Consider the following 15143-nt stretch of genomic DNA (forward strand, 5'->3'; position numbering starts at 1 on the left):
ATCCAGAAATCAAAAAAATAAGTAGCATGTGCGTGAGATTTCAGCGCTTTTCCCTATGGAATAGGCGGAAAAAGAACCACAAAAACAGTATAATGTCCCCAGGAGAATAGCTACATTTTTAAATTCTTCTTCATTGAATTTAGCTGGGAATGTTATCCTTTACATCGCAAATAAGAAAATTCAACACATTTGCAATATAATAAGCATGCCCATACATAAGGAGAAAAAATTCCTTCGTATAGGGTTACATGCACTTGGGCTTTGAACACACCACTCCCATTGTACAGTTACAGATTTTCATTGTGACATTAGCGCAATCTGGATATGGCATAAATCTACAGCCATGGGAAAGTCGCATGAAAATCTAGTAAATATTACCCGAGCAGGTGTGTATTTATATGGACTGTATAGAATACTATCCCAACTGATGTGCCGCACAATGTCTGTGGGTCCTCCCCAGTGTACGGGTCCATGAACACTGCAGGATTATTGTGAACCATTGATCCTAGGCCCATATTTCATGATAAGCTTGCAGTGTAAGGCGATGGTCACACTAGCGTATTTTCTTTCATCTGAGTGATCGCTATGCTATACACAGTGATCAGAGTGTAATTACAGTGTGATCAGATTTTCTCGGATTAGGAGATGGAGAAAAAAATATTCTCTATCTTCTCCATTGTGTCACTTCAGAAAAACCTGACAGCACTCAGATGTCATCTTTACTGAAAATGTGGCTGGCTCGAGAAAATGAACTTATCTCTTCTTGGGAGCCGTCGGCTTTCAGTCAAAGTGTTTGCACAGAGCGGCTGCAGTCACCATGCACTGCACTGTGAGTGACCGGTGTAAGCACGCCTTGGCACTGTGACTGACAGCACTCGGTGTAGTACATCTGTGCAGAGTGACTGAGCTGTCAATCAAATTGTCAGGCCGTACTAACTGCTGCGCTCACAGTACAGTGCATGGAGACTGAATCAACTCCGTGCATACCCCGTGACTGAAAGCCGGCATCTTCTGGGAGGAAAGAAGTCAATTTTCTCCACGTAGCTGCATTTTCAGTAAAACAAATGGGCAGTGTTGTAACATTAAAGCTGCAGGTAAGAGGCATTTTCAAAGTTGACAGATACCATTTAACTATATAAATGCCATTGTCAATCACTGCCACTAGCATTTAACTGCCTCGTCCACCTGGGCCAATGCCACCCCCACGGCGTGTTCTTGGGGGGACCGATGGGTTACCATGGCAGATGGGGGTCTGCTGAAGGCCCCCTTTGCTGTTATCTTGATACTTCTCTGAGCTTCAAAGGAAATTGCAATTTATACTATATACTGCAATACTATGGTCAAAAAAATAAAATTATTTAAAGGATAAGTTCAATGCTGAAAACAAAAACAAAAAATCACAATGGCATATCTGCATTCTTTCAATCACTGCTGTTCCTTGAGAAAAATCAATAAAAAGTGATCAAGAAGAGATGTGTACCCCAAAATGGTGTCAATCACGACTATAGCGCGGCGCACAAAGAAGCAGTCGCCGTCATACTGGGTCGCCCTCCCAGGGCTGTGGGGTACTCTGTACCGGGCCGGTCTCTCTCAGAGGGAGGTGTCACAGCAGCGGTGACCCGGTCCGTGGCCCTGGGCGCCCATGTAAAAGGGGTGAATGTTGAGTGATGGAATAAAGTTTATTAATGAATGTTTCGTGACGCCACCTGTGGTATTCGGTAATGAAGATGTTAAGCCGACGCTGCAGACAGATCCTCTGGGACAGATGGTGTGGTGCAGCAATGATGGTGTAGCCCTCCACAGGCAAGACTGTAGTCCCAGGGCAGTGTAGATCGGTGTTGGGCAAGAGGGTGCTGTCATGATCCCAGTGCAGGTTTTTGAGCTGCACACCTGGGGTTAATGTCTGGAGCTGGGTGCAGGTTTTGACCTGCACACCTGGGGTTAATAATTGTGGCCTCTTTCTGGTTCTGGGAGAGCTTCTTAAACCCCTTGGAAGCTTCAATCCCTGCCAGTTATACTTTTGCCTTTGGCCTAGTGTGCTGACCCCTGTGTGCCTGTTTGTTGCTATAGCTTGTTTATATGGTTCTGTTTCCTGTTGTGAGTTTGCCTGTTGATTTTGCACTGCGTTATTATCTCTGTGTATGACTCATTGCTTGTGACCTGACTACTCTCTGCTCGCCCCTCTTGTACCTTTGCAGCTATCTCTGTGTGTGACTCACTGGCTACGTCCTGACTATCCTCCCTGTCTATGCCCCCTGGTAACTTTGTCTCGCAGTTACCCTGCTAGGAGTTATCTTGCAGCTCCTAGCTCTGTGGAGTTTAGGCCATGCCCCTAGCAGTCACATGCTTCAGGGCCTGCGGCTCTGAAGTATGCATCTACTCGGCTGCTGCCCGCTCCACAGGTATCTTTGAGCACTGTTCGCTTTACTCAGGACACGCGCACTGGCTCAGTGAGCAAGTTCAGTGCGGTGTTCCTGACATTATAACTGGCCTACAATTTTTTTTTCTCTCCTCACTTCTGCAGCATGGACACAATGTGTGCTTTATCTGAGCAGGTGAAATGCTTGACTCAGTCACTGCAGAAGCTTAGTTTGGAACACCAAGCTCTGGCCCAGTCCCAAAGGTGGGTGGAGGACTCAGTTCAGGGGGTACTTTCCGCAGGCTTACAGCATGTGGGGAATAGAGATGTCATGTTAGTCCCACCCGAATTCCCGGTTAAATTGGCAGATACATTTTCTGGTAACAAGGATGATTTCAGGGCATTTAAGGAGGGCTGTAAGCTCTTTTTCTCTTTGAGACCCCGCTCCTCTGGGGATGAGAAACAGAGAGTGGGGGTGGTGATGTCCCTGCTTAGGCGGTCCCCACAAGCCTGGGCATTTTCGCTTTTCTCTTCAGCCCCTGAGAGAATGTCTGTGGATGCGTTTTTTTGAAGCCTTAGGGCTTATTTATGATGAACCTGATAGAGTGCGGTTGCCTGAGGACAAGGTGATGAGTGTCTGTCAGGGGGCCGAATGGTTCTGTACTGAATTCAGACGTTGGGCAGCCGAGATTTCCTGGAGTGATGCCGCCCTTTGGGGGCTGTTCCACAGAGGCCTGTGTGAATGTCTGAAGGATGCTTTGGCACTTCATCCTCCGCCTGACTCCCTGGAGGATGCCATGATCCAAGCGGTTCGCATGGATCGCAGGCTGCGGGCTAGAGGCATTATGCAACGGGAAACACCATTATTCTTCAGTGGAGATGAGACCCGGACTCTTCCTATGGCTATGGAGGTGAGCGCTTTCACCTGTGAAGGAAAGGAAAGAAGACGCCGCCGGGAAAAGCAGTTGTGCTTCTATTGTGGGAAATCTGGACATTGGAAGAAGGACTGCCCCTCTTGTCTGTCATCCTCCAAGATGGCGGGAAACAACTAGGTCTGGGTAGTAGTCGAGGAGACTACCCAGACCTTCAGGTACAATTTTCCTCATGTGCAAAAATGGTGCTGCAGGTGGAACTGGAACTTGGTTATGGTCCTGTTCAGACTACTGCTTTTATTGACTGCAGTTCTGCTGTGAACCTGATTGATACCAAGGTTATGACTCTTAATAAGATAGGGACAGTCAGGCTTCACGATCCTGTTAAACTTGTGGCAATTGACTCGTCTCCTCTTACCCAAGATGGTATCTGTTGCAGGTCTGAACTTTTTTCTCTAAAAGTGGGTTCCACTCATGTGGAAAAACTAAGCTGTCTTGTGCTAGATAACTTGCCTGCAAGACTGGTAGTGGGGATGCCTTTGCTTCAACGTCATAATCCTACCATTGATTGGGTTACAGGGGAAATCACTCAATGGGGATGCAATAATAAATGTGGTAACCTGGGACATCTTGTTAACGCTATTAAATCCGTGTCTGTGTCATCTGTCTGGCAGGTATTCCGGAGTACCTGAAGGATTTCAAAGACGTTTTTTCCGAAAGTGAGGCTGAGGCGCTGCCACCACATAGACCCTACGATTGTGCCATTGATTTAGTACCCGGAGCCAAGTTACCTAAGGCTCGATTGTTCAATTTGTCTGGGCCTGAACGCCAAGCCATGAAGGAGTACATAGCTGAGAGCCTCCGCAAAGGGCATATCAGGCCTTCTGTGTCACCTGTGGCAGCAGGGTTCTTCTTTGTGAAGAAAAAAAGATGGTGGTTTGCGGCCGTGCCTCGACTTTCAGGAACTGAACAATATAACGGTTAGGAACGCTTCCCCGCTTCCCCTCATCCCAGACTTATGTAACCAGCTAGCTGGGGCCCAATGGTTCTCCAAGTTAGATCTGCGGGGGGCCTACAATCTGATAAGGGTTCGGGAAGGGGACGAGTGGAAAACGGCATTCCTCACATCAGAAGGACTCTTTGAGAACCTGGTAATGCCGTTTGGGTTAACTAATGCACCTGCTATTTTCCAAAATTTCATCAATGTTGTGTTTTCTGATCTGATAGGCCATTTTGTTATTATTTATTTGGATGATATTTTGGTGTATTCCCAGGACAGTCAATCTCACTTGCAACATCTAAAGACAGTTCTCCAGAGACTCAAGGAGAACCAATTGTTCGCTAAATTGGAAAAATGTTCGTTTTTTGTACAGGAGCTGTCTTTTTTGGGGTTGATTGTGTCCTGTGAGGGGTTTCATATGGATCCTAAGAAGGTGCTGGCGATCGCTGACGGCGTTCAGCCTCGAGATCTCAAGGGGATCCTGCGCTTCTTAGGATTTGCGAACTATTACCGGAGATTCATTAAAGGTTTCTCACAAGTGGTTAAACCACTCACGGATCTTACCCAGAAGGGCGCTGATGTAAAAAATTGGTCTGTACTCGCTAAGGAATCCTTCTCAATGATTAAGAAATGTTTCATGTCTGCCCCAGTGTTAATACAACCTGACCCGTCCAAACCATTCATTGTGGAGGTGGATGCTTCTGAAGTGGGGGTGGGGGCTGTGCTGTCCCAGGGTCCGGCCACCCTTACCAATCTCAATCCCTGTGCCTTCTTCTCCAAGAAGTTCTCCTCAGCTGAGAAAAACTATGATGTAGGCAATAGGGACCTTCTTGCGGTCAAGCTGGTGTTTGAGGAATGGAGGCACTTTTTGGAAGGGGCGGCTCACCCTTTCACGGTTGTCACGGATCACAAAAATTTGGCATACCTTGAATCTGCTAAGAGGCTTACTCCTAGACAAGCCCGTTGGTCACTTTTTTTTTTCACGATTTCAGTTCTCCATTACTTTTCGACCGGGGTCCAAAAATGTTAAAGCGGATGCCCTGTCCAGAAGTTTTGATCCAGTGTCTCCCCCTGAGCCGCCGTCCTCCATTCTTCCCCCAGGGGTGGTAGTGGCGGGGGTCTCAATTGAGTTGGAACAAGAAATTCTAAGGGCTCAGGCCCTAGCTCCGGCAACCAGGCCAGGGGATAAACTGTTTGTTCCAGATTCTTTGCGGCCTAGACTTCTGCAGGAGTTTCATGAGTCTAGGCTGAGTGCTCATCCAGGTATCACGGCCACTAGAGAGGCAGTAGCCAGGGGTTTTTGGTGGCCTTCATTAAGGTCCGATGTCAAGGAATTTGTTTCTGCTTGTGGCATGTGTGCCCGTTCCAAAAGCTCGCATAACCGACCGGCTGGGGAACTCATACCTTTACCGATTCCTGATAGGCCATGGACTCATCTTTCCATGGATTTTATTACCGGCCTTCCACCTTTCAGGGGCAATACCGTGATCTGGGTGGTGGTGGATAGGTTTTCTAAACAGGCCCATTTCATTCCCTTGGCAGCATTACCTTCAGCAGAAACATTGTCAAGGTTGTTTGTGCAGCATGTGGTCCGATTTCATGGGGTACCCCTGAATGTTGTGTCTGACAGAGGTGTGCAGTTTGCGGCCAAATTTTGGAGGGCGTTCAGTATGAAATTGGGCATCTCACTCTCCTTCTCGTTGGCATATCACCCAGAGAGTAATGGTCAGACAGAACGCACCAATCAATCCCTGGAACAAATTCTCAGGTGTCTGACCTCCGCCAGACAGGAGAATTGGTGTGATGCGTTACCGTTGGCTGAATTCGCTTTTAACAACCGGATGAGTCAGTCCACCAACATGTCCCCATTCCTGAATAACTATGGGTTTAATCCGCATTTTGGGGAGTTTTCTCGGGTGGATTCCGGTTGTCCAGGGGCAGAGGGGTCCGTTCAATGGTTAAAAAACCTCTGGGCTGAAGTCCGGCGTAATATCTCTCAGGCCCAGGGGAGATACAAATATTTTGCGGACAAAAAGAGAGCCTCAGGAGACATGTTTCAGGTGGGAGAGAAGGTTTGGCTCTCCACACGTAACATCAACTTAAAGGTACCATCAGCTAAGTTGGGACCAAAGTTCATTGGTCCGTACGAGATTATGGAGATAGTCAACCCAGTGGCATATAGGTTGCGTCTCCCCGCCTCCTTAAAAATATCTAATGTATTCCATAAATCTCTGTTGAAACCCGCAGGATCTGTCAAAGAGAACTCTGAGTCTGTTGTTCCTCTAGTGCTGGTGGAGGGTCAATTGGAGTATGAGGTCGGACATATTGTGGACTCTCGGCGGGTGCGCCGCTCTTTGCAGTACCTGGTCCACTGGAAGGGATATGGACCAGAGGAGCGCTCATGGGTCCCTGCTCTCTCGGTACATGCAGATCGCCTGGTTCGGGCTTTCCATGCCAAGTACCCGGGGAAGCCTGGGGGTCCAGAAGCCCTCCGTTGAGAGGGGGTACTGTCATGATCCCAGTGCAGGTTTTTGAGCTGCACACCTGGGGTTAATGTCTGGAGCTCGGTGCAGGTTTTGACCTGCACACCTGGGGTTAATGATTGTGGCCTCTTTCTGGTTCTGGGAAAGCTTCTTAAACCCCTGGGAAGCTTCAATCCCTGCCATACTTTTGCCTTTGGCCTAGTGTGCTGACCCCTGTGTGCCTGTTTGTTGCTATAGCTTGTTTATATGGTTCTGACCCTGTTCTGTTTCGCGTTGTGAGTTTGCCTGTTGATTTTGCACTGCGTTATTATCTCTGTGTATGACTCATTGCCTGTGACCTGACTACTCTCTGCTCGCCCCTCTTGTACCTTTGCAGCTATCTCTGTGTGTGAATCACTGGCTACGTCTCGACTATTCTCCCTGTCTATGCCCCCTGGTAACTTTGTCTCGCAGTTACCCTGCTAGGAGTTATCTTGCAGCCCCTAGCTCTGTGGAGTTTAGGCCACGCCCCTAGCAGTCTCGTGCTTCATGTCCTGCGGCTCTGAAGTACGCATCTACTCGGCTGCTGCCCGCTCCACAGGTATCTTTGAGCACTGTTCGCTTTACTCAGGACACACGCACTGGCTCAGTGAGCAAGTTCAGTGCGGTGTTCCTGACAGGTGCAGTGTCTGGCACATAGATGTAGCAGTGCTGGAGAAGTTGCAGAAAGAAGGCAAGGACACGGCGGAATGAATTTTCTTTACCTTTACTTTGTAAGTGCAGTCCAGGGTCCAGATGGCACAGGAGATGATTAGCCTGGAAGCAACTCAGGAATATCTTTATGCAAATGGGTTGTGTAGTCTCCTTCCTAGTGCTTACTTGAGGTACATGCAGTACTGTGTTACACTGAAGTTCCTCCTTCTTGTTCCCTGTCAGATCTACCTCGTATGGCAGACAGCTGTAGCCTTCTATCTCTTCTCTTGGCTCACCCGTTGCTGTTGTGCTTCCGAGTCTTAGGTGGGAATAGAGCATTTACAGTTTCCTATTCCTCTGGTTTCTGTTGCAGGACCTTCAGTATCCATACAACCGTGGAGACCAGGCTCCAGATCATGCGCTCCAGCTGGGAACGAGCTCTCAACTCCGCTCAGTCCCCCAGCTTCTCTCTCCACATGTACACACTTAGGCCTCCTCACACTAAATCCCTTTTTCCCCCCATGGCCCTCAGAGAGCACTCCTCCCCCAATTCTGGTTCAGAGCTCCCTCTGCTGGCCCAGAGTGGGAACTGTGTTGCATGTTATGGTTAACTGCTAGAGAGACCCTTCATTGCTTCCAAGCCTGACATCACTCTCCTTGGAGGAAGGCAATGCCACTGTGGCGACCATACTCCTGGGGGCGCCACAATACAGCTCCAGCGATGGAAGAAGAAAAAGGTCACTGGTCTCAGAAAATGGAGAAAAAAATCCAAAATTCTATTCTGTTTTTAAAAATTTCTTATATAAAAAACGTCCGTCTGGTAAGGCCTGTTTCACACTTCAATTTTTCACAATCAGTCAAGATCCGCCAATTTGCCAAAAAAAGGATCTGCCATTTATCTTGGCGGATCTGTTTTTTTCCCCATTGACTTTCATTATCGGCGGATTTTGACTGATGATCGTCCGTTGCGTCCGTATTTGTGCGGATCCGCCAAAATTTTGGCGTCCACTGACATCACCGAACGGACCATGCAACATTTTTTTGCTGTCCGGATCCGCATTTTCCCCTTTTAAACCTGAATCAAGTCTCGCTGCTGGATGAAAATTCATTCTCTCTCTCTCTCCTCCATTCCTCACCATCTCCAGCCCCATCTTCCACGTCTCACATCGCGCAATCTCCTCTCACATCTCGCGATCGCTGCTCACCCACATCCCGCGAGATGATCGCTCACCGCAGATGCCCGCTCTCTTCTGGAGACCACTACATCCGCCGGTATTAATTTTTTATTTCTTTTCTTTTTTCCCAGGCACGGTTCCTTTAAATTTTTACCATCGGCGGATCCGTACATCCGCCGATCCGCTGACCCCCGTTTCTGTCAGTCCGCCTGCGGATCAGTTTTCTGCTATTTTGGCGGATATAGACTGACAGAAAAAACTGATGTCTGAAACAGGCCTAATGCCGCCATCAGATGGAGGAGACTGATGCCGCCATGTCGCGTTTACCACAGAACGAACGCCTGAAAACGAAAACCCAAAACACAATGGCAGAATCGCATTTATTTTCACAGTTTCAGCCACTGGGATTTTTTCTCCGTTTTTCAGTAGATGACAGGGTAAGGCTAAGTGCACACGTACCGGAACTCTCGCGGAAATTACCGCGAGAATTCCGGAATTCCAGTCCGCGGGAAAATCGCATTTTAAATTCCCGTGATTTTCCCGCGGAAAAACTAGCATTTTGCAAGCGTATTTAGCTTGCAAAATGCTAGCGTTTTCCAAGCGATCTGGAGCATCGCTTGGAGAACTGATTGACAGGTTGGTCAGACTCGTCAAACACAGTGTTTGACGAGTGTGACCAACTTTTTACTACTGAGGCCGCCTATGCAGCATCAATAGTAAAAGATAGAATGAAAAAAAAAAAAAAAAAACGGTGTTATTCTCACCCTCCGACGTCCCGGGCATCCGTTCCCAGTAATCCTTTGCGAAAATGTCCGCGATGACGTCAGTTCTCGCGGGATCGCGACGTCTCGCGGTAATTCGCGATGACGTCGTGCGAATGACCGCGAGACTTCACGATCCCACGAGAAGGGACGCCATCGCGGGCATTTTCGCAAAGGACTACTGGGAACGAGAGCGTGAAGAGAAGCGGGAAGGCTGCGCGGGACGTCGGAGGGTGAGAATAACAATATTTTTTATTTTAAATTCTATTTTTTACAGGGATATGGTACCCAAAGCCCGGAGGACAGTCTCCTCTCCTCCGGACCGTGGGTACCATCCGCAAATGTTCTGCTTACTTTCCGCATGGTGGGCACAGCCACATGCGGGAGGTAAGCGGAACAATGCATTCCTATGGGTGCGGGATCGCCGCGATTCCGCAAATTAATGAGCATGCTGCGGTTTTTACCGCGAAGAGATTCCGCCGCGGTAAAAACCGCAGCATTAGCACAGCATTGCGGAATCCCATAGGAATGCATGGGATGCTTATTTTTCGCGGCAAAATCGCGCGGTTAAAACCGCCGCGGAAACGCGAAAAAAACGCCACGCGTGAACTCAGCCTAAGGCTGTGTGCACACGCTGCGGATTTTGCTGCGGTTCTGCAGCGGTTTTGGCCGCTGCGGACCCGCAGCAGTTTCTGCTGCGGTGTACAGTACAATGATTCCCTATGGGAATCAAAAACCGCAGTGCAGACGGTGCGGAATTTTCCGCGCGGATTATCTGCGGTTTTCAATCCGCAGAAAGAATTGACATGTCAATTCTTTCTGCGGATTCTCCTGCGGTTTGCCATCTCCTCCATTGAGGAGATGAAAAACCGCAGGGCAAAACCGCAGAGCAATCCGCAGGTAAAACTGCAGGTCTTTTGACCTGCGGTTTCACCTGCGGATTGTACAAAATCCGCGCGGATGAATCCGCACCTTTTCCGCAGCGTGTGCACACAGCCTAAAAGGAACGGGGTCATTCACAGCGACCACTCATCCTGCAAGAAGCCCCCCACACAGCTGTGGTGGCGGGAAGAGGAAAATGCCCGGGCTCTCCAGAGGGGATTCAGCAGTTACACATATGGCACCCTGTGCACTGTGGTGAGAAGTGGCAGAGGGGCCCCTTGACACCGGGCACAGAGACAGCGGTACAGAGAGGAGAGAAGCGGACGAGGCTCAGTGCGCGCCTCAGCTCCATGGACGCGCAGCCCTCGTCTCCTAGCAACCAATAGACGCGGCTCTCCAGCACAGTCCGCAGTGGCGCACAGTGGTCCGGAGCCGCCACCATGTCCTCTAAACAAGCCAAGAAGAAGGAGTCTGGGCATCGCCTGAGCTCGGCCATGGGGCAGACACCCAGAGAGTGAGTGTGGGTACGGCGGGCAGTGGGAGGGCGCCCTCCGAGGAGAGATTCATGCATGGCTGTAGTAGGCACTGACACGGCTACATATTTTATGTATGGCTTGTGTCCTAGTCCTTCAGAACGAGCTATTATGAGCATCTGGCTCCTCTGTGGCATAGGTGTTATGTCACCCTGTTAAGAGACCCCAGTCTCTGCCATCTGTGGCAGTATGGTGTGATGGCGCCATCATAGTATGTGGCACATTCTAATAGTGAGCTACACTGACCACCCCCGACACTGAGCTACACTGACCACCCCCGACACTGAGCTACACTGACCACCCCCGACACTGAGCTACACTGACCACCCCCGACACTGAGCTACACTGACCACCCCCGACACTGAGCTACACTGACCGCCCCCGACACTGAGCTACACTGACCGCCCCCGACACGGAGCTACACTGACCACCCCCGACACTGAGCTACACTGATCGCCCCCGACACTGAGCTACACTGACCGCCCCCGACACTGAGCTACACTGACCGCCCCCGACACTGAGCTACACTGACCGCCCCCGACACTGAGCTACACTGACCGCCCCCGACACTGAGCTACACTGACCGCCCCCGACACTGAGCTACACTGACCGCCCCCGACACTGAGCTACACTGACCGCCCCCGACACTGAGCTACACTGACCGCCCCCGACACTGAGCTACACTGACCGCCCCCGACACTGAGCTACACTGACCGCCCCCGACACTGAGCTACACTGACCGCCCCCGACACTGAGCTACACTGACCGCCCCCGACACTGAGCTACACTGACCGCCCCCGACACTGAGCTACACTGACCGCCCCCGACACTGAGCTACACTGACCGCCCCCGACACTGAGCTACACTGACCGCCCCCGACACTGAGCTACACTGACCGCCCCCGACACTGAGCTACACTGACCGCCCCCGACACTGAGCTACACTGACCGCCCCCGACACTGAGCTACACTGACCGCCCCCGACACTGAGCTACACTGACCGCCCCCGACACTGAGCTACACTGACCGCCCCCGACACTGAGCTACACTGACCGCCCCCGACACTGAGCTACACTGACCGCCCCCGGCACTGAGCTACACTGACCGCCCCCGACACTGAGCTACACTGACCGCCCCCGACACTGAGCTACACTGACCGCCCCCGACACTGAGCTACACTGACCGCCCCCGACACTGAGCTACACTGACCGCCCCCGACACTGAGCTACACTGACCGCCCCCGACAATGAGCTACACTGACCGCCCCCGACAATGAGCTACACTGACCGCCCCCGACAATGAGCTACACTGACCGCCCCCGACAATGAGCTACACTGACCGCCCCCGACACTGAGCTACACTGACCGCCCCCGACACTGAGCTACACTGACCGCCCCCGACACTGAGCTACACTGACCGCCCCCGACACTGAGCTACACTGACCGCCCCCGACACTGAGCTACACTGACCGCCCCCGACACGGAGCTACACTGACCGCCCCCGACACTGAGCTACACTGACCGCCCCCGACACTGAGCTACACTGACCGCCCCCGACACTGAGCTACACTGACCGCCCCCGACAATGAGCTACACTGACCGCCCCGACAATGAGCTACACTGACCGCCCCCGACACTGAGCTACACTGACCGCCCCCGACACTGAGCTACACTGACCGCCCCCGACACTGAGCTACACTGACCGCCCCCGACACGGAGCTACACTGACCGCCCCCGACACGGAGCTACACTGACCGCCCCCGACACGGAGCTACACTGACCGCCCCCGACACTGAGCTACACTGACCGCCCCCGACACTGAGCTACACTGACCGCCCCCGACAATGAGCTACACTGACCGCCCCCGACAATGAGCTACACTGACCGCCCCCGACACTGAGCTACACTGACCGCCCCCGACACTGAGCTACACTGACCGCCCCCGACACTGAGCTACACTGACCGCCCCCGACACTGAGCTACACTGACCGCCCCCGACACTGAGCTACACTGACCGCCCCCGACACGGAGCTACACTGACCGCCCCCGACACGGAGCTACACTGACCGCCCCCGACACTGAGCTACACTGACCGCCCCCGACACTGAGCTACACTGACCGCCCCCGACACTGAGCTACACTGACCGCCCCCGACACTGAGCTACACTGACCGCCCCCGACACTGAGCTACACTGACCGCCCCCGACACTGAGCTACACTGACCGCCCCCGACACTGAGCTACACTGACCGCCCCCGACACTGAGCTACACTGACCGCCCCCGACACTGAGCTACACTGACCGCCCCCGACACTGAGCTACACTGACCGCCCCCGACACTGAGCTACACTGACCGCCCCCGACACTGAGCTACACTGACCGCCCCCGACACTGAGCTACACTGACCGCCCCCGACACTGAGCTACACTGACCGCCCCCGACACTGAGCTACACTGACCGCCCCCGACACTGAGCTACACTGACCGCCCCCGACACTGAGCTACACTGACCGCCCCCGACACTGAGCTACACTGACCGCCCCCGACACTGAGCTACACTGACCGCCCCCGACACTGAGCTACACTGACCGCCCCCGGCACTGAGCTACACTGACCGCCCCCGACACTGAGCTACACTGACCGCCCCCGACACTGAGCTACACTGACCGCCCCCGACACTGAGCTACACTGACCGCCCCCGACACTGAGCTACACTGACCGCCCCCGGCACTGAGCTACACTGACCGCCCCCGACACTGAGCTACACTGACCGCCCCCGACACTGAGCTACACTGACCGCCCCCGACACTGAGCTACACTGACCGCCCCCGACACTGAGCTACACTGACCGCCCCCGACACTGAGCTACACTGACCGCCCCCGACAATGAGCTACACTGACCGCCCCCGACAATGAGCTACACTGACCGCCCCCGACACTGAGCTACACTGACCGCCCCCGACACTGAGCTACACTGACCGCCCCCGACACTGAGCTACACTGACCGCCCCCGACACTGAGCTACACTGACCGCCCCCGACACTGAGCTACAATGACCGCCCCCGACACTGAGCTACACTGACCACCCCTGGCACTGAGCTACACTGACCACCCCCGACACTGCGCTACACTGACTACCCCTGACACTGAGCTACACTGACCACCCCTGGCACTGAGCTTTACTGACCACCCCTGACACTGAGCTACACTGACCACACCCGACACTGAGCTACACTGACCACCCCCGACACTGAGCTACAATGACCGCCCCCGACACTGAGCTACACTGACCACCCCTGGCACTGAGCTACACTGACCACCCCCGACACTGCGCTACACTGACTACCCCTGACACTGAGCTACACTGACCACCCCTGGCACTGAGCTTTACTGACCACCCCTGACACTGAGCTACACTGACCACACCCGACACTGAGCTACACTGACCACCCCCGACTCTGCGCTACACTGACTACCCCTGACACTGAGCTACACTGACCACCCCTCACACTGAGCGACACTGACCACCCCTGACACTGCGCTACACTGAACACCCCTCACACTGAGCTACTCTGATTACCCCTGACACTGAGCTACACTGACAACCCCTCACACTGAACTCCACTGACTACCCCTGTCACTGAGCTCCACTGACTACCCCTGGCACTGAGCTAAATTGACCACCCCTGGCATTGAGCTACACTGACCACCCCTGAAATGGAGCTACACTGACCACCCCTTACATTGAGCTACACTGACCACCCCTGACACTGAGCTACACAGACCACCCCTGGCACTGAGCTACACTGACCTCCCCTGAAACGGAGCTACACTGACCACCCCTTACACTGAGCTACACTGACCACCCCTGGCACTGAGCTACGCTGACCACCCCTGTTACTGAGCTACACTGACTATCCCTGACACTGAGCTCCACTGACTACCCCTGGCACTGAGCTAAATTGACCACCCCTGGCACTGAGCTGCACTGACCACCCCTGAAACAGAGCTACAATGACCACCCCTTACATTGAGCTACACTGACCACCCCTGGCACTGAGCTACACTGACCACCCCTGGCACTGAGCTACACTGACCTCCCCTGAAACGGAGCTACACTGACCACCCCTTACACTGAGCTACACTGACCACCCCTGGCACTGAGCTATGCTGACCACCCCTGTTACTGAGCTACACTGACTACCCCTGACACTGAGCTACACTGACTACCCCTGGCACTGAGCTACACTGACTACCCCGACACTGAAGTACACTGACCACCCCTCACACTGAGCGACACTGACCACCCCTCACACTGAGCTACACTGATTACCCCTGTTACTGAGCTACACTGAATTCCCCTGACACTGAGCTACACTGACTACCCCTGACACTGAGCTACACTGACCA

The 15143-nt window shown here is 52.8% G+C and overlaps 1 protein-coding gene across 1 annotated transcript in view; it reads left to right on the top strand.

Moving 5' to 3' along the window:
• The first annotated feature begins 10584 nt into the window (after positions 1 to 10584).
• ADGB (androglobin) overlaps positions 10585 to 15143 on the top strand; it is a 463044-nt gene continuing 458485 nt past the window's right edge. Inside the window, exon 1 of the mRNA XM_073557676.1 lies at positions 10585 to 10718. Within this exon, the coding sequence (XP_073413777.1) occupies positions 10645 to 10718 (74 nt within the window). The 5' untranslated portion in view covers positions 10585 to 10644. The remainder of the gene's footprint in view (positions 10719 to 15143) is intronic.

The sequence above is a fragment of the Dendrobates tinctorius genome, unplaced genomic scaffold (assembly GCF_039654945.1).
Source record: "Dendrobates tinctorius isolate UK_male_01 unplaced genomic scaffold, ASM3965494v1 ptg000250l, whole genome shotgun sequence".
Lineage (NCBI taxonomy): Eukaryota > Metazoa > Chordata > Amphibia > Anura > Dendrobatidae > Dendrobates > Dendrobates tinctorius.